Raw genomic sequence first — 22,616 nt, forward strand, 5'->3', positions numbered from 1 at the left:
TGCTTTATTTCGCTCCGCTTTCAGAGTACATTCGCCTAAAACTCAAAACAAGAAAGCCGCTCGCAGACTGAAGAGTGGCATTTGAGCGTGAAGCTCGTGATAGGCGGAGGTGCTGGGGCTGTTGTAATCTGGGGACCTTTATGGCTCGTGTTTAGTGGTGTTAAGTTTTTCTTAGATCTCCCAGGAACAATTGTTGTTAGTTTGAAGTCGTAATTCAGATATAAAAGATGTAGGTACATTACTTTGACTTTAACAAAAGGCGTTCCAAGTTGCGATGTTGACTGGACATTGAGGATATTGTTTCGGTTGTGTCTGACTAGTTTAACCGTTTATTCTGATGTAATAATTTAGGAGTGTGAAAGTTAAAAAAGATTAGGTTTTTCCCGTTTATTTGTGCTAAAACTGACTCTATTCAAATGTAAATTGACGACGAAACAAACAAAAGGAAAAAAACACCATGATTAAAACCAAACTCAGTTAAAACAACAGCAAACAAGAACTCATTAATTCTCGTTATTTTATATTTTCTAGAGTGGATGAGGTGTTTGGGACCTCCGCTCTTTGAACAACTTGGGCCTGGCCACGATCTGGGTAAAATTAAATAACAACCCTCCTTTTAATAACCCTCTCCCGGTTTATCCTAATTTTCAAATAAACACCCCGGCTGCTTATTCCAGGATTCACGGAATGTATGGTGTGCACGAATCGTTGCCTAGTGTAACATGTCCTGAAATGAAGGTGTTTCGATACAGTCTTGTCGATTGATGTGAAATTTAAACCACTTATTAATTTTGGATTGAAGGTTGTCAGGATTGATATTTTGGGAAAATCGGTATTGCCATGACGACGATAAACAAAAAGCCTCGAACTCAGTCAATTGCAAATTTTGCGTCATCCAGATTTGTATTAGAATAGGCACCACCCAATCCTTGAGCAATAATATGCTACATATCAAATGGACAAGGGTAGAAAAATTCTGTATGCTGGATTTCAAGAGATTTCAAAACTGAGCATTTGTGTGGTAATAGTGATCAATAGTGAATGGAGCGAAAATGAATGATGAAAATGATGATGAAGTGACTTTACAATATTGGTCGTCGTTTATACTATACTATAAAGGATTCTATGACATCTCTGGGAATATGGTTGATAGCTAATCAGAAAACTGCGAAGGAGACTAGATATTCGGATAGTACTTCATGTAAGACTGAGTAAAGTACAGCGTAATGAAACTAGAGGGAAAAGTTTTCCTTCTCTTCTAAATCCCCTATTAAAGTCCCGTCATTAACGAATTGAAGGAACCGTCTTTGCCACAAGCCATAGTAAAACAACAAAAAACTAGTTTTTTAAACAAGTTTAAATCTTGAGTGGACGCCTTGACACAAGAGACTATGCTTGACATTATTGCCATGGTCTTGCTTCTAACCAACATTTTCGCCCGTGCGTTACAAACGGAAAATAATCAGTTTAATTTATTCAAGTTCAGTCACTTGACCTCTTGAATATTTAAAATGAAACTTAACCTTCAGTCTGGACACAGAGGCGTGTGTCGCTTTATTCTGTTTGCGCTGATCATCGCCATGTTTGCGATTGTCGAAGACTTAGAGAGAAAAGCAAGTTTTAAAGATGAAAATGAAGCCGACGTTATTCGACAGAAACTCGAAAGACTCGTAAACAACATTTTGGCGGAGGTAGAAAAGCGAGATAAACGATTTCAAAATAGTCTGATTTTAAGCGGAAGTGTGTATGAAGGAGTGAAAGTACACCAGCCAGATGAGTTCGACTTCATGGTAAGAATCAACTCTCTCACCAACAAACCTATATTTTATCCTTGCGACAAAGGCGAAGGATACGTAAAGCTCGCCTTGGAAGAAGACGAGTGGAGAGAATTCAAAGATAAACAAGGCTTCTTCAGTCCAAAGCGGCTGTGTCAGCATTTTAAGAAGCTTGTCAATGAATCTTTGAGCGATGCCGAGATACCTGAAGGATTGAGCATCAAGCGCGCTGCTCCGGACCTGTTAGAGGGTCCATGGGGCCCTGTGTACTCAAACGTACTAGGGAACAGCAGTAGTCAGGACAATCCATCTGATCTGATGTACTCGGAAGTGCACGGCCCGGCTACAACTCTTTACATCACATGGGAAGATGGCAGTACCTACCAAAACTTACTGATAAGCGTTGACTTAACCCTCGCTCTGGAGTACGTCAAATCCAAGCTTCCAGTACAGTTGCCAAAGCTTCCACAGTCGATAGATGACTCTCTACAGAGGAGTGGATTCCACGTCGTCCCCGCTGGATTTGACATCTGGCGCATCTCGTTCTCAATGGCTGAGAAAGAAATTCTGTGTTTTTCTCCTGAAGGGTTCAAAGCTTGCTACCGAGTACTGAAAATCATGAGGGATAGTATCGCAGAGAGCCTGCGTTTGGACCCGTCCTTGGTTCCATCGTACGTTTTCAAGACAGTCCTGTTGTCTCAGTTGTTTACAGCCGGAGAGGATTCCTGGAAAAAGGAGCATCGAGCACAAAACATAGATCACGTCTTGGAGATCACACTTCAAGGTATCATGCGTGAGGAAATCTACAGTTTCTTTTTACCGAGATACAATCTACTGTCTGTAGCCGATCACGAGAACAAGCTACGACAGTGCATCCTGGAAGATATGCTGAATCGGTTGAGAGGTTTGGAGATGAAGCACAAATCAGAAGACGTTAAAGAAACAAAACGACAGGTTAGAGTGCTAGAAATGGTTGATCTGCTGGAGTTCATTTTCCCCTGTGCTCTCGACAGAAAGGATCCGGCCGCGCTTTTTAATAAAATGTTTGACAACATTGGCAATATTCCTGGATCCCGCAAGTTTGGCTGGTTTTGGAATCAGTTCACCGATCTCGATAGCACAGAGCTTGATGAGGATGCATACAGCTTCCTCATTCAAATATGGAGTTTAGTGGATAATTGCTTCAAAAAGTTGTTCGTTTCTCTTCAAGGAGAACTGAACTTGTTGGCTCAGAAGTTATATATCAGAATCTGCGACAAGAAAAAGGAATTCGAGCTGAAGCACCAGGTTATGCACACCAGTGCCATCAAGCAGATGTCTCTTCATCAAATGGTGCGCGAATTGTTCGAAGATCTTGCTGAATCCTATGTCAACGAAGAGAATTCTACGTGGTCAAATCTGCACAAAGCAGTTCCTCCCGGGTACAGGGCATCACGGCTTCTCCAAGATATTTCTGATGTAACGCTGAATGCCGGAAGCGATAATGGTCTCGCCATGTTCAAACAGCGTATAGGTCAGTATCTGGCCTGGATCCCTGAGCCATATTTGATGAGCTTTGCAATTAGTTACGTTGGCCAGCTATTTTACCAAGCTGAAGACACATTAAGACGTAAACTCGACTACATTACATTGCCAGAGTTAGATTTAGATTGACCTCTCAAAATAGTTGGATGTGCTAGAGAAGTTTCCAGACATTGTATTACTGCGGCTTATAGAAGTACACTAATATCTGTGATAGTCGGTTTTTCAATGGGTATAAGGGAGTTTGCCGAAACACGTTTTCTCCCTCTCGGGGGTTGGGGGTGGGGGATGGATGGGAGGGGGATACTGCATTAGTCCATATTCTAGCAGTAATCAAAAATTATAGAAGTGAGTTCGACACCCCAACATTTCCTGAATTCAGCCATGGTGGGCCCTTTCATGTTGTTTTTCAGTTGGACTTAATTCGTCGTATATGTTTTACATTTTCATACGGCTTTTCTTTACTGGTACTGAAATCACCATCTTTACGGAATATTGACTTGAGATTTTTCTCCAAATAAATAACTGCAGTTACACCCTCCCTTTCCGACACTAAAACTACTTACTCGCAAACCCGAGTTTCTGACACAAGTGATAAACAAAGATTAGGGAGTGCGTCAAGTAAGGCTTTTGAATATTTCATCACTGGCAACTCACACAAGGTACTCAGACCAATTTAGTTAAAAAAACGGCTATTCCTGTGCACGGAAGTATTGCTACTGACGTTCAAGACAGGAATAAAAACTTAAAAACGCCAGGGACGTCAAGGCGGCGTTTTGAAGTTCTTCTCTGTGTCTCGTCTCTCGCGAGTTCGATTTGAAATCACAAGTATGATTTCTGACCAAAATTGCACGACACGAAATTCAATTACCATTTTATTACACTAATTTTGAAATCACAGTTTTTTTTGTCAACATTAATAATTATTCATCCACTTTCACATTTCATATTTTGATGGCCTTTAAAAAGGATGCGATTTAGAGCAAAAATGCAGTGCGACTGATTCGTGAATAAATCGCACTGTTGAGAGCCAATTATATTGCAAGGATAACCATATCCGGTAATAACTTATGAGGCCGAATAATCTACTTCGTTTTTGAGTCAACAGAAATTAATATTCCAATGAAATGAAAACTTTAACGTGTAATTTGAAATTTAAACCATGGACGGAGTCGATGGCCTTTTCATTACTATTACTAAATGAATCACAATATAGCCAATCAGGATAACACGCTTGTAGATCAGATCAATTAAACAGAAACTGGTCCGGCTTGTAGTCAATAAAACTGTTATTTGTGTATCGGTTGCTGAAAATGTTGCAATAAATATCAGTGAATGTTTCTCCTTTGTTGTAAGTACTAACTAAAAACTGCAAACATACAAGCAATACAATATACGGAGGAACACTCAATTATCCTTTTGTCAGTTCCTATTTCCTTCACCTCCCTCTCTTTAAGCATGTTTAATTTATCAGCGAGCGAGAGAATCTGGATGGATTTCACTGCTCATGACGAAGACCAGCGTAAATGATATATGTTCTTTCCGGAGAAGCGCGTATGGATTGCCGTTTCCTGTAGACTTTTCAGGTGTCTGGTGACTCTCAACTTTTTTCAAGAATCTTCATCACAATTCTACTGCCAATAGTATGATGATCATTGTTCCCAGGGGAAAAAACCACATCGCTTGATACTTCAAAATCATTTTATTACTGTCGTTATTAACTTGTTGAGCAGCATTCTCACCCTGCGGCTTCAAAACGGTTTCTCCTTTAAAACTCTACTGGTCATTTGCGTTGATTGGGGGAAATCTGGTAAAATCTTTGGTGGTTCCTTTTATCGAGCCCCCCCCCCCCCCCTCCACACACACACACACACACACACACACCAAAATACATACGCTCCACTGCATGCTGAGAAATTGTGGCAAATTAACACAAATGCTGTTCGTTTCTTTTTAAATCTAAAACGAGGGTTCTAGTAGTTATCTATCATTGACAATACCAAGTTTTAAAACAACGTCTAAAACATACAATTCTTTTTATCTTATAAGCCTTTTTAAGCCTCATAGCTTGAATGAAAGGTAGTAAACTTTTTAGTCGTATTTCTTCTCCTCTCCTACGATGTGTTCATCGACTCCGGTTTGGAGAAAGTCATGCAAAACAAGCCCCGCTTTAACTGGAAGAATCCTTGAAAAAGAAACAGAAAATAGCGTAAATGATGCAATAGACTCCCACCCTCTAGGTATTTTGTATTAAAAGCCCCTCTCAGTATGGACGCCCTGTATCTAAAATAACAAAAAAACTAAAAAAATGCCCTCCCCTCCCGCATCTCAACAAAAAAAGAGGGAAGAAAAGGCAACGATTTAATTACTAAAGAATAATGCACAAATAAGTTCAGCATTTTCCTTGATCAAAACAGTTGCTGATACAGCCTAGTCTTCTTTAGCGCTTTTGCTACAGGGCTCTGACCCTGGTAGCCTGGGAACGATGGCGCTCTTAATTCCCACACACTTCCCAAGAAACGGAGTTCACAAAAAGGTGATGTTCTGACTCAAAGAACGATTGTAAGGATTATATATGTAATAACTATTTCTCCCTTTCTTTTAACGCGCGCTTTGTTTGATTGTGTTTTAAAACGTCTCTGAATACAAAATGCATTTTTCTTTTTCCAAAAAGTCTACTAAGTCTCTACATATCCCCACAAAAAGTAACATTAATGCTTTTGGAAAATTGTTCTACATTTAAGAGTTGGTTGTTTGGTGATCGGCGGGGAGAAGAAGAGGATACAACTCCATGAGTATTATACAGAGGATCAGTCTGCCCGGAGGTTCAATGACCTTAATGCTAATTTTTATCAAAATGGTAGCTCCTCCATATTCCTTAGAGATACTTGCATGCCAAATGAACAGCTTGCCACTTTAAACTGCAATGTGACTTTTGGTCCACAAAAATTATTGGTAGCTGCTTTTTAGTGTGTTTTAAACCATTCAAGGTCTTCAAGTTGTACACTGGTGTAGTGTTAATTTTTGTTTAGTATTTATTTATACTAACATAATTTGCATTTCTTTTTACTTTTCACTTTAGCCACCTTAAAACAACAATTCATACACTGCAAGCACAAAATAGCACCCGTTTCAGGTAGACACCCTCACTAATAGTCCACTTCAGGACTTAGCCCTTGCGGGTAATTTGTAAAGCAAGAGGAAATGGCAATAACATGTGTTCAAGCCTATTTTGCCCCTTTCCTCAAAATGAATGCTTTTCTCAGTTAACCACTCACCCAAGTAGAGCAAAGTTTACAACAGCAGAACGAGGAATGATGATGATTGGCTCATCTCTCAAGGTGCCAGCCACAATTTCTTTTGCCACAAAGTCTGGTTCCAGAGTGGGAAACAGAGATGGAAACCTAGAAGAAACCATTTGATGTACAAGCATTATTAATACAGACTGACTGTCTCCAACTGACAGCCATGATAGTGAACATCAAAAATGCTCATACTCTGAGACATTTTGGGTTAGTACTTCTAATCTAACTGCTATTGCTTTATTTAAGGTGATTCCGCTGAAAAAGAAGGAGTATTTAAAATTGTCTAAGACTTGGTCCAGTTCATGACTATATTATGAGCATTACAAAAATGCAATAAAAAATGGGGGTCACCGTGCTCGTTTTTGTGCAACCTGGATGGCTATTATAGTAAATAGATTACCCACGAGGTTTATATTAGTAAACAGAAAAGGGAACTATCATTTCTAGAAAAATTAATTTCTTGCATTAAAATATCGAAGCAGTTCAACAAAATTTACTTTAATCGTACACAACAAACTATTTTCATTGAACTGGAATTAAGATTATGAAAGAAATCAAAGATTTTGCTGCGTGTGCACGTAAGCAGCACTACCTAAATACGTGCTTTTTAAAGCATTCAAATAAAAACATCTCAAAGTAGAGTATTAAACTTTTCTTTAAATCGCGATATATAGTGGCCAACCGTATGACATTTAAATTGATGCATTAAAAAATGGGGGTCACCGTGCTCGTTTAAAAGAAAAGGACCATTAATTTGTTTTCCTGTCGAGCTTAACCTCAACGAAATCCCGTAATGTTCTGCGTGCGCGCGCTCGTGCGCGTGCTAAATGACGCGAAAAATTATGCGCAGCAAGGATGCGCAATGCAATTCAACGGAATCACCTTAATACAAGAAGTTAAAACAGAAGCACAATATTGTTACGGAATTGACAGCTGCTGAGGCCCTTTTCCTCCAATCTTGTTCTGAGGTTTCCGTCTTTACTCAGCGAAACAAGATTGAGGATGGTTAAAACCAAGTTAGCCTAGATATATAAGCTGCCCATTTGTTCACCTTAACAAGATGCCCCTTATGGCATTTTCACGGGATGCTTAATGTGGCCTCATTTATTCCCATTGTACGCTTCGCAGATTTTTAAAACTATCCTCCCTTTGCAATTGAAATAATTGAATAGTTTTATTCAGAAAGACTGCGTGATATTTTATTGTTGTGTTACTGGAAATCATACCGGAAATTACTTTCTTACAACATCATGACCCCGCTTGGCGGCAGATAAGGGGATCTAACTCACCTTTACTATTGAAAAATAATCAATGTAGAAACGGTTTCTGTCTCCAAATAAAAGGTGAAAACGTAAGGATCAAAGCAATCCATATAAAGCACAAGGTATTTTTCTTAACAAATGCTCTCCCCTGTATAGTAGTTATAGTCTGACAACCCAGTTACAAACCGGTCTGGCTTCCTTTGCATTGAATTATTCTATCTGTTTGTCAAAGCATAATTTCTTTGCTGTGAACTCTCCAATTTCCACCATTTAAACTGTCGAGTCCTACTTAGAAGTTATTACTTCCATTTACTGCTTGAAAAAGGTTTGTTTTCTTTCTGAAATGGCAGATCAGAGTCTTTTAAAAATTCATACATGTGGTCGCCTTTGAAAAACAACCTTTCAAAGGATGATTTGCTTTGATGTCACACAGGTAGGGATGAGTTGGTCCCCTCCCTCGTGATATACGCGCTGATAATAGATTTTGATTTGGCTGTTTCTGTTGAAGACAATCAGGATGATAGATCCCTTCTAGGAGAGAGCAGAATTTAATCCAGATTTTAATGAATAAATTAAATGATGATTTGATGTCACGCAGGAAGGGATGAGTGGGTCCCCTCCCTCATGATATACACACCAGGGGTTTCATTAAGTTTTGAAGTAGGGGGCACCTATAGGAGAGTAGCTGGGCAGAAAATTACATTTGGAGTGAATTTCTTTATGTTCAGTTTGAAAGTAGGCAGGTACTGAGTGGACTCTTGTGTATCCTGGTACTGGTACCCGGGTCCCGCCTTCTAATGAGAACCCTGACACACCGATAATGGATTTTGATTGGGCCGTTTTTGTTTAAGACAATCAGAATAATAGATCCCTTTTAGGAGAGAGCAGACTTTAATGCATAAATTAATGTGCAGATTTGAAGCTACGATGAAGAAGAAAAAAGAAAAGATACCCAACCGAAAACTTGACACGTTCTGCCCTATGGGCATCCCGTGTAATTACAACATGACTGTGCAACAGATAAGAGCCGAAATATTATATTGTAAATTCTTCCTCACTGTAATAAATCATCCATAGACCATTCTCGGTCTCATTATATTCATTCTCTCTCTCTCCAAGAGATCCAAGAAGAGAAACCCAAGAAATGAGGTTGTTTATTCCCTCTTGGCTTAGTACTAGTCCAGCTGCTAATGACCAGAAATGTTCGTTTTATGATAAAAGCATGAAATTTGGCAGGCTTACTAACCTCTGTGAGAGAAATATTTCCTGATATAGAGCCACCCCAAATTAACACCCAGAGTCATGTACAGCGCATGTCAAAAAATGGCATATAAAGCCTTCACATGGAAGCGAGGCAGATGTAAAATGCTGATTATCTTAAGTTTCTTGGACAACTATGTTTAGTTTCTTGCTTTCTATTAGAGCACTTTATACAGTGCTTTTGAATATAAAAGCAAGTTATGTGACTGATCATGTGACTGTTTTGCATTCGATTAACAGCATAGCATTAAGCAACTAGTAAGATTTAAAAAGCCTTCTCAACAGAAATTTCTTTGATGCAAGATGATTTGAAATAATTTTTAACCATTCTCTGAATTCTGAAATAAAGTCATTAAAAATTTACACCTAGAAGCACATAATTATGCATGCACAAAATTGGAGTATCGGGACTTGCATGAAATCGAGACTGACACATTCACGCTGGTTTTGTTGAGATGATCCACTTGGAATAGGCCGTGCGCCTAAGAAACGATCATCGATTTCCGACTGAAATCCGACTGGCCTAAGTAGAGGTTACCAAATACTATTTCAAAATGAACACCCTTCTGAAACTCAAAACATTATACAAAAAAGCTGATACCTTCTCCAGTGAGCCATCATCATCATCATCATTATCATCATCGTTCGTCTCTCAAGGTCGGGACGCATGCAACAACTGTCCTCCAAACTTCACGGTCCACCATAGTGTTACAGAGATCTGACCTTTCTATCCCTGAGTCCCTGGCTATCACGTCGGGAAAGGTCAATCTTCTGGAGTGGATAGGGCCACTTGGCTTCAACAGTAAGAGGGACTGGGCAATCTCACCCATAGTTCTCCAGCAATGACCGCCGAATAAAGGCGCCGCTTGGCGAGCTTCTGGGAGAGTGGTAGAGATCCCCGTAAATGCTCTCGTGAACGTGTGGCGTGCCCAAAAAAGTGAATGTTTTGAGCACGTGGGAGTAGATTGGTGTTATGTCCCATCAAGCCATTGTTGTTGACGCGAAGTTAGTGTCCAAAGCAGAATTGGCTCAATCAACATATTAAACAAATAGATTTTCTCTTCATTGGCAAGGTTGGAATGTTATATCTTGTTGAGCTTATTACATGCATTCTAGAGCTTTACGGGACTAAGTCACATCCTTTTGTCAGTACCAAGATATTTGAATTCGTTGACTTGAGTGATCATTGCGCCTGCTAGTGAGCCCAGGTAACACTTTGGAGTAGTGGAAATGAACTGTTTTGCAATGTCATCTGCAAAATCAAGATCTGTTGGATACTTTGCAGGGTGCCTCGGGCTACGTCTAGGATGAATTTGTAGGCCCTTTTCATTGATGGTGTGTAGTGAGAGGAGGAGAACATATATAGTCCAGCACAATGATGAATAGGAATGGCGCTAAAGTTAGCTGGCAAGTACTGTGAAGGCACGGCGATCAAGCTCATCTTGTATGCGAGTGTGTTTTTTTTCCTGTGATAAAGCAAACTCCCCTTAAAGGGCTACATGCTCATTCAAACCTTGAGGTAGACAATAAATGGAAAGAATGTGCCATCCTCTTGAACAAAGCTTTTACCAAAGTTATCTATTGGTGAAATATGATACCAAGCGCCAGGTCTCCCTGCACAATCAGGCGAGGCAGTCAAACTCCCCCAACGATACCGCCTACAGATCCATAGAAGGGATAGCATTTGCAAAACTGATTGATACAATTGCAAAAATTACCAAGAGTTTACCTTGCAAGACTCAACTCAGCCAAATTGGAAGAACTTGGAGTAGAACCTGCCAAAGTCTCCCACTCAGCACTTCAGATTTGAAGGATACTAGATAATTAGCAGTCCTTCCAGACCCGCCCTCTCTCAACGAAGAGACATGCTTCATGCCTAAGGCATACCATCTTGCAAAAGCTGCAAAGATTGTGAGAGTAGATATTCTGCAGCTTCAGAAATCCTTTGAATGAACGATTTCCCACAAACCACCAAAGTGATGCTATTCCATCAACTCTCAAGACCCTTGTAAATATGATTATCAAAGGCCCCACAGTCCATCCATAGCCCGGGCTGTAGAGAGTGACCCAAATTAAGCTGGTATGATCCTCTCTCATCTTGTCATCTCTAACAGCATCTCAAGCAATCAAAATCCCTCTTTTGCAGTGTAGTTTCTACCACACAAGTCAAGGGAAAGGAATGTCCCCTCCTCCGCCTTATCTATGAGGCCTTAAAAATTTATGGAATAACAAGGAAGCGACGTCTTATCAATAATATGTTCGACCTGGGCTTTGCATTTTTTATGACGGACCTACTTTTCCTCAGGCTGATATCGCAAACACTGTGTTTGTACACAGATTGAAAAGGATGGCGTTGCATGTCCTCCAGAACTGTGAGGTGGTCTGTTTACAACTGCTGGACCTTGTACTTGGAAAATATAGATTAAAACTAAGGCCTCACAAGTGCACATGATTCGTTCCTCGCAACAGCTCCAACAAATGAGGAACCCGGGGTTGATAGCGGGATAAATACTGTACCTTTACACACTGTACACTGAGCAAATACTGTTCCTGGAGCCTCTGAAGCTTCCAAAGGGGCACAAATTCCAGCCCACTTTCTTGAAATTTAACTTATAAACAGTTCCCAAGACTACAAGTCATATAAAGCCAGATCTTGACATTTTGACAAGCACATCATCTGAATTAAATGTAAATAACTCGATAATGTATCTCAGCCTTGATTTCATGCATAGTTCCAATGTGCTGCTTTTTGTGCATGCATTAATATGTGTTTCTGGGTGAATATTTCTAATAACTTAAAATCAGATTTCAGTTAGAGAATGGTCAAAAATCATTTCAAGTCATTTGGCACCAAAGCACTTTCCAGTGAGGAAGAAGGATTTATTAAATCTTAACCATGTAATCAGTTGCTGATGCTCTGCTGTTCATCAAAGACAAAACAGTCACATATCTTTTTTATAATCAAAGGCACTATATTATCTGTGCTCTAATAATAGAAAGTGAGTAACCAAACAGAGAAGCCAAAGAAACACCAAGAATTCAGTATTTTACATTAGCCTTGTTTCCATGCATGTTAAAGGCTTTATATGCCATTTTTCTGACATGTGCATTATGTGGCTCTGGATGTTAATTTGAGATGGCTCCATATCAGAAAATCTTTGTCTCACCAAGGTTATTAAGCCTGCCAAGTTTCATGCTTTTATCATGAAACGAACAATTGAATCATTTTTTGGTCGTTAGCAGCTGGACTATACAGAACAAACTGAACAGTAATAGTTATAATACTGGTGATCTTATACCACTTACCGTGTCTTTGGATGCCACACAAGCCCTGTATTAGTTGAGTATGGTTGAACACAAGTCATCTTTATTTCAGTTCTTCCCATTTCATAAAGCTCCATTGACAATGAATGATTTAAGCCAGTTGCACCAAATTTTGATGCACAGTAGTCGGTGAGGTTGGCCACAGCAAAAGTTCCTGCAAGCGATGTTATGTTCACAATGTGACCTGTGTTTCTTTCCAGCATGCTTGGAAGGAATGATCTAACAGTCTGCAAAAATTTAATTGGAAGTCAATGTTAATTTACCTTCGCGGGTGCCTTCCTGAAAAAAATTTGTACGCATGCTGTTTTTTAGGAAACCACCATACATATCGATAAAAAGGTTATTAAATGGAAAATTTGACAAGACTATAAGCTATTTTATTTATTCCTCTGCTTAGGCAAAGGAAGCCGGAAAACAGTTATTAAAAATGACAGTACGTTTCCATTGAATTAATCGGGTATCAAACGTAATGGGTCTTGACAATCTGCGAGCCAGCGAGCCATGCGAGGCACTCAGGTTAGCCTAAAAAACGCTCCGGTTAACCTAAAGAGCACTCTGGTTAGCCTAAATAGCACTCAGGTTAGCTTAAATAGCTCCCCGGTTAGCTTAACGGTTAGCATTTATGTTGGGGGTTGTTCATGCCTCGCAAGCCTCTCATGTTTTGTTCATGCCTTGCATGTCTGCCTCACATGCCTCACACGTTTGGCTCGCTGGCTCGCACATTGGCCACACTCAACGTAATCTTTGATGAAATGTAGCTGCACAGTGTTAATCACAAAACATCAATCTCTCAAATATAATTAAAGTGTGTGAGCATTTCTCCGTATTCCTATTGCTTTTCTTTTAATAGATCTGTCAAGTTCCAGTAAAAAAGAATTTGCAAATGTGTTGTGTTCTGTCAGGCTGCCAGGACGGAAGTATTTGATTAAAAAAAAAAATGCAGACACAGCCTTGTTCCTTGTTGTTCAGTTAACTTTCGGGCCAAATTTCATGAAATTTCATCAATTCTACATACCCTATTAATTCCTTTGATGAGGAGGGCCGAGGCATCTTGCAGAAATCGTATTGCGAGTTTTCACCTTCTAAAGATTTAGAAGCATGTCACACCTTCTCTGAGAATTATGTCAACACTGGGCTCACATTGTGAGCTGCCAGCCATGATACAGTAGAACCCCTAATGTTCACATGTACAAGAAGCAAAACGGTGCTTCACGGGAAAGTCATAGTTTCATAAGTGCAGTACATGAAACAATGCTCACTGGTCTAGGAAGATTTAAGATACTTAGCCCCTTTTGTGCTGCGAAGTGATAAGAAATTGACTTGTCTTTTTTCGAAAACCACAGCACTAATAAAACTTGAGCGTAAGCAAAAAATGCTAATAAGTTGAAAATATAATTATAGGATTTCCTGGATGAATGAGAGTTTGTCCCTGGAGACATAGAAAAGTGTCTGTTGTCTGTATTAAGCAGGCTTATTCTAGAGAAAATGTATTAACTTTTTGTTGAGACAAATAAAACTGCATGTCCATAGTTGTCCGTATTGAGCAGGTGTCGATAGAGCAGAGTTCCACTGAATTAATACCCCAGAAGTTTAGTGATTTTTTTGTCAGTGGGACCAGTCTAATAATCTGTTTTAGGACCCCTTTAGCGATCTCTCAAACAATTTCTCATTGTTCAGTAAGCTGAATACTAAATGTAATGTCACCAACTTTATCTATGCTTCAACTTTAAACACATTTAAGGAATGACAAGAAAGCCAAAATTTATAAGCTCCTATAGTTTTTCTGGCTTCCTGAATTTAATTTTTCCCTCAAAATCTATATGTACTTTTTTTCTTTTCGAAAAAAAAAAAAAATGAAACAGTGAACCTCTTCAAAATTTCAGATGAACACATGCCCATCCCCAGTTTGTTCTGCATTTAACTGTACATTCTGTTCTAGCTGTTATGGAATAAGAATACACAGAATAGGTACTATTCATATTCTTTTGAGACCAAGATTTTTCTTGTAATGAACTCATGCAATAGTGTTCATTTTACTAGAGGCTTAATCTTCAACCCCTCCCTCCCCCCATCCCACCTTTTCCCAAAGTGACTGAGGAATGAAATTAAATTGAATATAGCCAGTTTTTATGAAGTGTGAGTGCATTATTGGGCCCAGGGGGATTAAGTGTGAAGTAGGTAAGCTGCAAATAGAACACCAGCCACGGTCTGTTAATTGTTGTTCTCTAAAACTCACCCAAAAGTGAGCCATAGTGTTGACTCTCATGGTTCTTTCAATCTCCACATCTTTTAAATTTAAAATTTTTCTTCCTGACATGATCCCAGCATTGTTTACTAATATGTCGACAGGGCCCACATCACTCTGCACCTTTGCAGCAACACGATAGATGTCTTCTCTACTGCTGCAGTCACAAACAAAGGTGTGAGCCACTTTACCTAGGGCTCGCACTTGAGCCGCTGTCTCTTCATTTGAACCTGGTGCAGAAAGTGGGAAAAAGTCTGATTATTTAAACTTAAAATTTAGGCAAGTTCCGAACCCTCACATTCAAGGCTTGGTGGAACATTTCAGTTAATTACTTATTTATTTATTTATTTATTTATTTATTTATTTATTATTTAGCTTTGTCCAATAGACATCGCAAGAATGTAATGACATAACAGAAACTGAAAGTAACAGTAAATACAGTCATAGCAGGGTCCGAAATTGCGCTTTCCTGGTCGCCAATGCGACTAAAAATTTTGCACTCAGCCGATTAACTATTTCATGCCACGATCATTATACGAACAATAACTTTGATTTTCAGCCAAATCGATTAAAATAAAATTCAAAGCCGCCCGCCAATTGGTCACTTACTTTTTACCTTTCCCCTGATTTTGAAGTATAAAATCGATTTTCTTGTTGTTAAAATCTACCACAACGTTTCACAACTACGATCAGCGTGTTTGTATTTAATCTTATTCGTTAGCAGAAAAATCACCATTGCGGCCCCAAATGCGTTCTCTTCGTTCTGATTCTTAAAAGAAAAATTGGCAACCAAAAAGTTTGGTTTGTGTTTTACTGTGAAGGAAAAATGTTATTGACACTTTTTGGCGACCACATTTTTCCGTATGGCGACTGAAAAAAAAAAAATTCAGTAGCCAGTTGGCGCCTGCCTAAAAAAGTTAATTTCGGATCCTGCATAGACAGGGATACCATAACAGCTAAGGCCAATTACTGCAAACTTACTGTAACTACAACTAAACCTGATTGTAATTTACCGACGCACAATTTGCCACTATCTGATGAGTAAACCTACTTGTAAGCTCTCTTGAAATATAATATTAAATAAACGAGGAAAAGACCTCACAGATTTTTATACTGTTAAGTTTTCTTGAGTGTATACATTATGTTTTTAATCCATAATAATCTATAATCCATAATCCATAATCCATTGAAAAATAATTATCATTGTCTTTGGTTGACAGTTACGCTGAAGCAGTCAATTATTTTATTTATCTCAGTTCAGTCGTCCTTGGCATCTGGAAGCTTAAGTGCACATGCAGATACTAAAAAGTTACCTTTGTTTATGTCCCACAAGACAAGCTTAGCACCATGAACAGCAAACTCAAGAGACAGCTGTCTACCTATTCCGCCGCCAGCACCTAAAATTAATAGTAGCAATGATATGGTCACCCATTACCTTTTGTTACATAATTTATGTCATTGCATTTATGTATAGTAACCTTGTTCACTAAATCTTGGCAAAACATTTAACATTGATAGTAAACAAAACATTGCTCTGGTTAGAGATTTATATAAAATTAAATGTTTTGGCTAAAACTTCAGCCCTCATCAGGGAAAAGTGATAAGAATTTTACAACAAGCACAAAGAGAAAATGCAAAGATTTGAGCTTATTAAGCCTTGTCTTTTAGAACTAAATTCAAACATTCATGCAACAAGTGAATGCCCTTGTTGTCTTGATTGAACAGATTCTTGCAAAAAAAATATATATATATATACAACCCTTATCACTTCCCCTGCATGATGAAGGCTGAAGTTTTAGCTGAAACATTGGGATTTTAAACATTTACATGTACTTTCATAAATCCATTTACCGGTAACCAGAGTAACAATTTATTAGTTATCATCAGAATGTACAGTTCCAGAAAAAATCCATACCCACCCTACGGAAGGTCATCAGAAATTGCCAGGGGGAGGGGGGTCTTAAAAGTCAAAATTTTGGAAGTAAAGTATGAAGCTAAACTGGAATTTCCTGGGGGGAGGGGGGCAAAATAAAAAACCTTCCGTGAAGGGAGTATGGATATTTTCTGGAGCTGCACAATCCACCTGGTTACAGCTGGATTAAAAAAAAAACATTTAAACTTGATCAGTAACTGATAACTCAAACAGCAGGGTATTTCAATTATCGTAGGAATACCTGTGGGTGGCAAAATGGTGGGCATGCTGAGGAAGGCTGTGGGTTATTGAGAGGAAAGGGGCAGAGGTTGGGCAAGAAGGATTTGCTAGTTCACAGCAAATAGGATACAATCATTTACAATGACACAGCACGAAAGTACCTTAAAAGAGAGGAAATAGGAGTAAATGGAAAAGGAAAATGAAAGGAAGAATACAAGAAACAACTCTCTCCTCACACCAATTCCCCCGTTACAAGTACAAAAAGCTTACTAATAATTATTTATACAACTGATATGTATGGAGGAGGAACAATTCAAACTTCAGCAATCTTCTTGGAAAGAACAAGACTTCAAACATTTTACTTGACTTGTTTTTACATGCATTTTTGTGGTTACGTGCACTCCTGCAACATGAACTCCCGGGGGCAGGGGTGGAGGCGGTATGGGTATGTGCAGCACACCATAGGGTACTGTTTTTTCAGCCGTTTTGGTCTGCAATAGGGTATAGATTGTAACCACTTTGGTCGGAAAGTGTTAAAACTGTTATGGATTCTAAAAACTAGGTCTGAAAATGGGTATGGATTTTAGAGGCCAGGTCTAAAAAAGGATACATGAAAATTTTATATTTTGGCCTGAAATGGGACCCGACAAAAAATTCGGAGGAGTACCCCAGCCACTGCACTGCTTCCCGGGCGTGAAATTTAATCCATTTTGTATTGGGGTCACTTTTGGTGTACCATGATCGAAGAATAATCCTTAAAGATAAATGTCACTGATGTTTAGAAAAGACAAAATTTCTTTCGAACAAAGCGCAATCAGATCCCCTAGATTAGAATTTACCTGTAATCAACACGATCTGTCCTTCTATGTTCTTCTTCGGCGGCCGCACAATAGCGCGAAACACTGCTTCAATCCAGCAGCAAAACAATTTGAAAAGCACTACAAACACCTCGAAAATCAACCACATTATTAAGTCTTTACAGATCTGTTCAGTCTGCAAAATTCGTGCAAGCAACACCTCCGACCTCTCTTAGACCACAAGTCGAAACGGATAGCCTAAATTTATCACGTGACCAATGGGCCGCCCAGGGTACTCCGGATTTCAAGTGACGAAGATGATCGAATGGGGGCAAAAATAAAAAAAACAAAAAAATCGCTAGGGGTTCCAACAAAACCCCAAAAAGGCCCTGGACCAAAAATTAACCCCAAAAAAATCCCATGCCGAATTTCCGAGCCTTAAATTTTTTCAGAAAACATTAAATGATGCAACACGAAAATAAAAACATTCTTACAACATAGCCAGTCTTATATTAATGTCTTATTAATGCTGACAGTTTCGATGACTGTCAGCCATCTTTATCAAAACTTGAAAAGCATGAAAAGTGTCAGAAGCCTTAAATAGGCTTTTGAAGGTGTTGATTATTGCGATAAATGCGCAAAGTCACTCTGTAGACGCCCGCTCCCCCCTGGTTTGGGGGTGGAGATCACTTGTGTCCATATGGGAGAAAGCTGATAGGCTCCCTCGTCCCTGTTCATAGTAGGAGTGTTCGATCTAATACATATGCTTTCTTTCTACAGAGTGACTTTGCGCATTTATCGCAATAATCAACACCTTCAAAAGCCTATTTAAGGCTTCTGACACTTTTCATGCTTTTCAAGTTTTAAAAAAGATGGCTGACAGTCATCGAAACTGTCAGCATTAATAAGACATTAATATAAGACTGGCTATGTTGTAAGAACTTTTAAATCGACTGTTCACTTATCTAGCCTAATGAATTTCTTCAAGTAAAAACATTAGTGTTTGTTTATTCATCATACCATCTAAAGTAATCTTTTCCGCATCTGGTAGTCATTCTAACAACACTCGAGACACCCAAGAACACCTTCTGTTTCAACAATAACATTATGCAGAATGACAACGTGCCCGGGATACGCGGGCACTACCACGAATCTTCAGATTGTTTTGAATACCCAAAAAATCCCTACTTAAATCAAGCCACCCTCCCTCCCCCCCCCAAAAAAAAACTTGCCAAATTCTCATACCCAAGTGACCACTTGGCTTCCAAAACGTCAAGATATAAATGGTTTGAGAGTGACTTCAGTAAGTTCCTAACTTCCTAACTTTTCAAAAGATTATTGAAGGTTTGCTATAGTAAAATTATTTTATATTTCTTCTACATTTGAAACATGGTTCTCCATAAATGAGGAGGAGATTAGAGGTAATCTGTCGCATTGCTACTTCTAAAAACATTAATACATGCAAAATGTTTTAAAATGAGAGAACAGCAGGTTAAATTCTTGATATGTACATTAAAACTACTTAACGTTGTGCTTTAATAATGAATATCATACTTTGGTTCTGTTTACTTGCAGGAATTTTTTTGGACGGTGAACTGCTTGCAGAAATTTCTTTTTTGGCAATTTCCTTTGCAGGCTCTTTTGCAGTTGGGAAACCCCCCTTATGGGCCGCTCCAGTCCGCCTGGGCACTGGGGTCAAGGCTCGACCCAGGCCCCAGCTGCCATTTCTTAGAATTCGTGTTCAGAAGTTTTGATAGTATGAAGATAGTGCACTTCAATTTTCGTCGATTTTTTACCTGTTTCTCCTTTTTCATTAACTTGATTAAGAAGATTTTATTTAGAGGGCGACAAAGAAAGTCTAGCCGAACCGAACATGATGCGTTACCCACGTCAGTAATGGTGGCCAGCGATTCGCCCAACGAAAATGTGGTGAGAGATTTCTTGAGAACCGTAAATTTAAGGCTTTTGCCTTGATACTTCAGTTCAGCTGAATTTACTGGATCAATGATTCCAGCTTAGCCTTCTGCCCCTGTTTAATTATTTTTTGGAAACGTTGTGTTTTATGTGTTGAAAATAGTACCATACCAGAGGTCACCCAGGCATACCAGGCGAGTTTCAAAGTACGTGTGGAGTTTTAAGGTGGCTTACTATAGTTTTCTGGGATGAAAGAAGGCCTTGAACCAAACTTAAGAAAAACGTCAACAGGAGTTTTCTTGGAGGTTTTTTTAGTACAATAAATACATTAGGGACAATTTTGAGTCAGAAATTAAATTTGAAAATTATGCTCAAAAAGTGTCTAATACAAAAGGAGGAGTCTTTAGTGGGGACCTGGAAGTACACCTTTTAGAGTTGTCTGGCTCTAAATCTAGCCATACAACCCCACTTTAGAATTTCAGGATTTAGAAAGTGGCCATAAATAAGTAATTACAGGGAAGAACACGAAATTCTGTATTGTAGAAATTTGGCAAATTACAAGATTGGGGAATTTTGCCTGATTTGAAAATTCCTAAAAAAGGTTCTGACAGATTTTCTTAAAAAAAAAAACTGTTTCCATTCCTGTTTTAGGGTTTTCTGTTAACAGCAAAATTTCAACAAAGGTTATATGGCTGTGTTTGGAGAAATTAAGCGAGAAAATATAGTTATCGCGACCTCCAGTGAGAAAACTGTTGCGAATGCTTGTTTCAGGAGAAGCCTGGGTTTCAGCGATCAACATTAATGACACAATCAGACCTGTTTCAGCTGTTTGTACAGATAAAATAATCCAGTTGTTGTTACAATGTCTTTGTTGACGTATTATAATTCTATCTAACTTTTTAGTTGATCTGTATCTTTATCCTACACAATGAGTTGAAGAATTTTATGATAATTGTTGACCTGTCAGTTGGTTCACTATAGATGGACAGAAACCCTTTAGGAAAATTATGCACTGTAAGAGCAAGTATAGTAGCTGCAGCAACTTGTACTGCACATTGCAATCTAAACAGGGTTCTCATTTCAGCACTGGATCTTCTTGAGCTGGTTAATCAAAGATTACAACTTAAAGATGAACAAATTGCCTGGTAATAAACTCGATTTAATCACAATCACTTTCCACACCTTTCGTTGATCTTCAGAACCCAAAACTACAACAGACATTTGAGGTTAACATTGTTTGCTATCTTGATTTCAAGTCTGGAGCAAAAAGTGATTTCAAGAAATATGATTCTCTAAGCTGTCTGCATGATAATTTTTTAATAATTATGCAAGATAACAAGATAACAAGGCTGGAAATCTCACAGGTGCAAAGTTATTGTTTTGCTTACTAAATCTACTCTTTTTTTGACATTCTCTTTTCACGGTCTTTTTTTTAGTCATAAGGGGGATGTGGGGAGGATAGTTTTTTTGAACCAATTTCCTCACCCCCCCCCCCCCACCCAGTTGTTTTAGCTTTGATACGGGCCTGATTTGTTCATTCTTACCAATAAATATTGTTTTGTATAACACAATTTAATATCTTTTACTATAATAATATATGAATAATACAAATAGTTGGATTTTACAGTCTGCAGGAGGTGATGAGTGGCAAGAATGGGATCAAATTGAGGAATTTAGTGTGAAAGTTGAACCAGCTTCCAGTGTAGAGCAACAGTCACCATCTGATGATGATCTTTTCCATGATATGATACCTGTCTTTCAAAAAACAAAGAAAGTAAGTGATTAGCATGTGAGAATTAAGTGTTTTATCACTCAGTCACAGGTGGACTTGCTAAAAAATCTGAGTTCTCCCAACACAAGTTGAATCTATGATGGTCACCTATTACTTATCTAGTTGGATCATGTGTACTTAAGGCCCCCGCAGTTGAGTGTCGACCAATACCGTGATAACTTGCACTTGGTTTCAAGACATCTCGGTCAATTCTCAAATGTCTATTGGTCACTCGGTCAATAGAAACCTTAAGATTGAGGATTTTCTCTAAAACTGCAAACCGCAAACATTGGCCAGCCATTTACAGTTCAAAGTTTGCTGTATGTAAATAATCCAGGCTTAAGATTGAGGGATACCTTTTACCTAATATGTATAATGGAATATAGCAGGAAAACAAGATGGTGGCTGCACAAAGGATAGTATCGATGGATGCACTAATGTAGTTGGTAATTCTTGTAATCTTGCTACTAAATCAAACAAACCCCTCATTCATCGAGATAACTCTTTAAAGAAAGTAAATTTGACGTTTAAACATGGCTTTACAGTTTTAAAACCAGCGAAAAACTGCTGTAGTTCACTTACAGCTAGACAGTGTCCTTGATGTTGAAATGGAATGTCAAATGTCAAATGGGTTGGCAGGGTTGGAGTCATGTGACTTTTAGACCTTTGCAGTTTGCGAGAAATGAGGAAAAACCCCAATCTTAAGGTCCCTAACATGTCAGATCACACTTGACCATAATGATTGACAATGGCCAATAGTCGTATGTAGATGGTATTTGTGTCCTTTTTGGAACCAATACCTCAATAGCAGAATTAACAGAATTAGTTTTTTTTTCAGAATAGAATTAAGGGATTGTGTTTTTTAGGAAGGTTTTCAGCATAACCTGAATAGGCATAGTTCTGTAATATTTTGGGAACTGATAGTGTGTTGATTCTGTTATTCCTGAATTGGACTGAGAAAAGCCAGAATTGCCCCAAAACAATATCCCATAATATGTATTGCTTGAGAATTTTTATATTGCTTGTAATTACCAAAATGAAATTAATTATAATTTTAATAAATTGTTGTGAATGAATAGGTTCTGAGGGCTCAAAGCTAATTAGGGAAGTTTTGAAGAAACTTTTTCAAAAAATGTAAACTAGCGACTTTTGAACTTGGCAATGCTGCCATGAGGATGGCAAAATGTTGTTCCTTACTAATAACTACACTCTTACATTCTCCTCTCCATAAATATAGAAATAAAAAAATCATAACAATTACTTTTCAAACTTAAGTGAAGTAAATTGAAT

At 38.5% G+C, this 22,616-nt stretch overlaps 3 protein-coding genes across 4 annotated transcripts in view; 2 read left to right on the forward strand and 1 right to left on the reverse strand.

Annotated features, from left to right (window-relative positions):
- The first annotated feature begins 650 nt into the window (after window positions 1-650).
- LOC146450423 (cyclic GMP-AMP synthase-like receptor) lies at window positions 651-4,641 on the forward strand. The gene has a single exon (XM_085100546.1). The coding sequence runs from the start codon at window positions 1,512-1,514 to the stop codon at window positions 3,426-3,428; it is 1,917 nt and encodes a 638-aa protein (XP_084956672.1). The 5' UTR covers window positions 651-1,511; the 3' UTR covers window positions 3,429-4,641.
- Window positions 3,980-17,910, reverse strand: LOC146450424 (estradiol 17-beta-dehydrogenase 11-like). Its single transcript, XM_085100547.1, has 6 exons — window positions 17,684-17,910; window positions 16,006-16,089; window positions 14,684-14,922; window positions 12,430-12,674; window positions 6,575-6,700; window positions 3,980-5,481 (listed from the first exon to the last, which is right to left on the reverse strand). The coding sequence occupies exons 1-6, from the start codon at window positions 17,808-17,810 to the stop codon at window positions 5,388-5,390; spliced, it is 915 nt and encodes a 304-aa protein (XP_084956673.1). The 5' UTR covers window positions 17,811-17,910; the 3' UTR covers window positions 3,980-5,387.
- A 1,450-nt stretch (window positions 17,911-19,360) lies between these two features.
- LOC146450425 (receptor-binding cancer antigen expressed on SiSo cells-like) overlaps window positions 19,361-22,616 on the forward strand; it is a 7,792-nt gene continuing 4,536 nt past the window's right edge. The window contains exons 1-3 of one of the 2 annotated variants that reach the window (XM_085100500.1): window positions 19,483-19,570; window positions 19,719-19,761; window positions 21,183-21,329. In XM_085100500.1, the coding sequence (XP_084956626.1) occupies window positions 19,566-19,570; window positions 19,719-19,761; window positions 21,183-21,329 (195 nt within the window). In that variant the 5' untranslated portion in view covers window positions 19,483-19,565. Of the gene's footprint in view, window positions 19,571-19,718; window positions 19,762-21,182; window positions 21,330-22,616 lie in introns of both variants that reach the window. The other variant, XM_085100499.1, reaches the window with a different exon arrangement.

Source organism: Pavona decussata, unplaced genomic scaffold (genome assembly GCF_977016875.1).
Source record: "Pavona decussata unplaced genomic scaffold, jaPavDecu1.1 SCAFFOLD_468, whole genome shotgun sequence".
In the NCBI taxonomy this organism is placed as follows: Eukaryota; Metazoa; Cnidaria; class Anthozoa; order Scleractinia; family Agariciidae; genus Pavona; species Pavona decussata.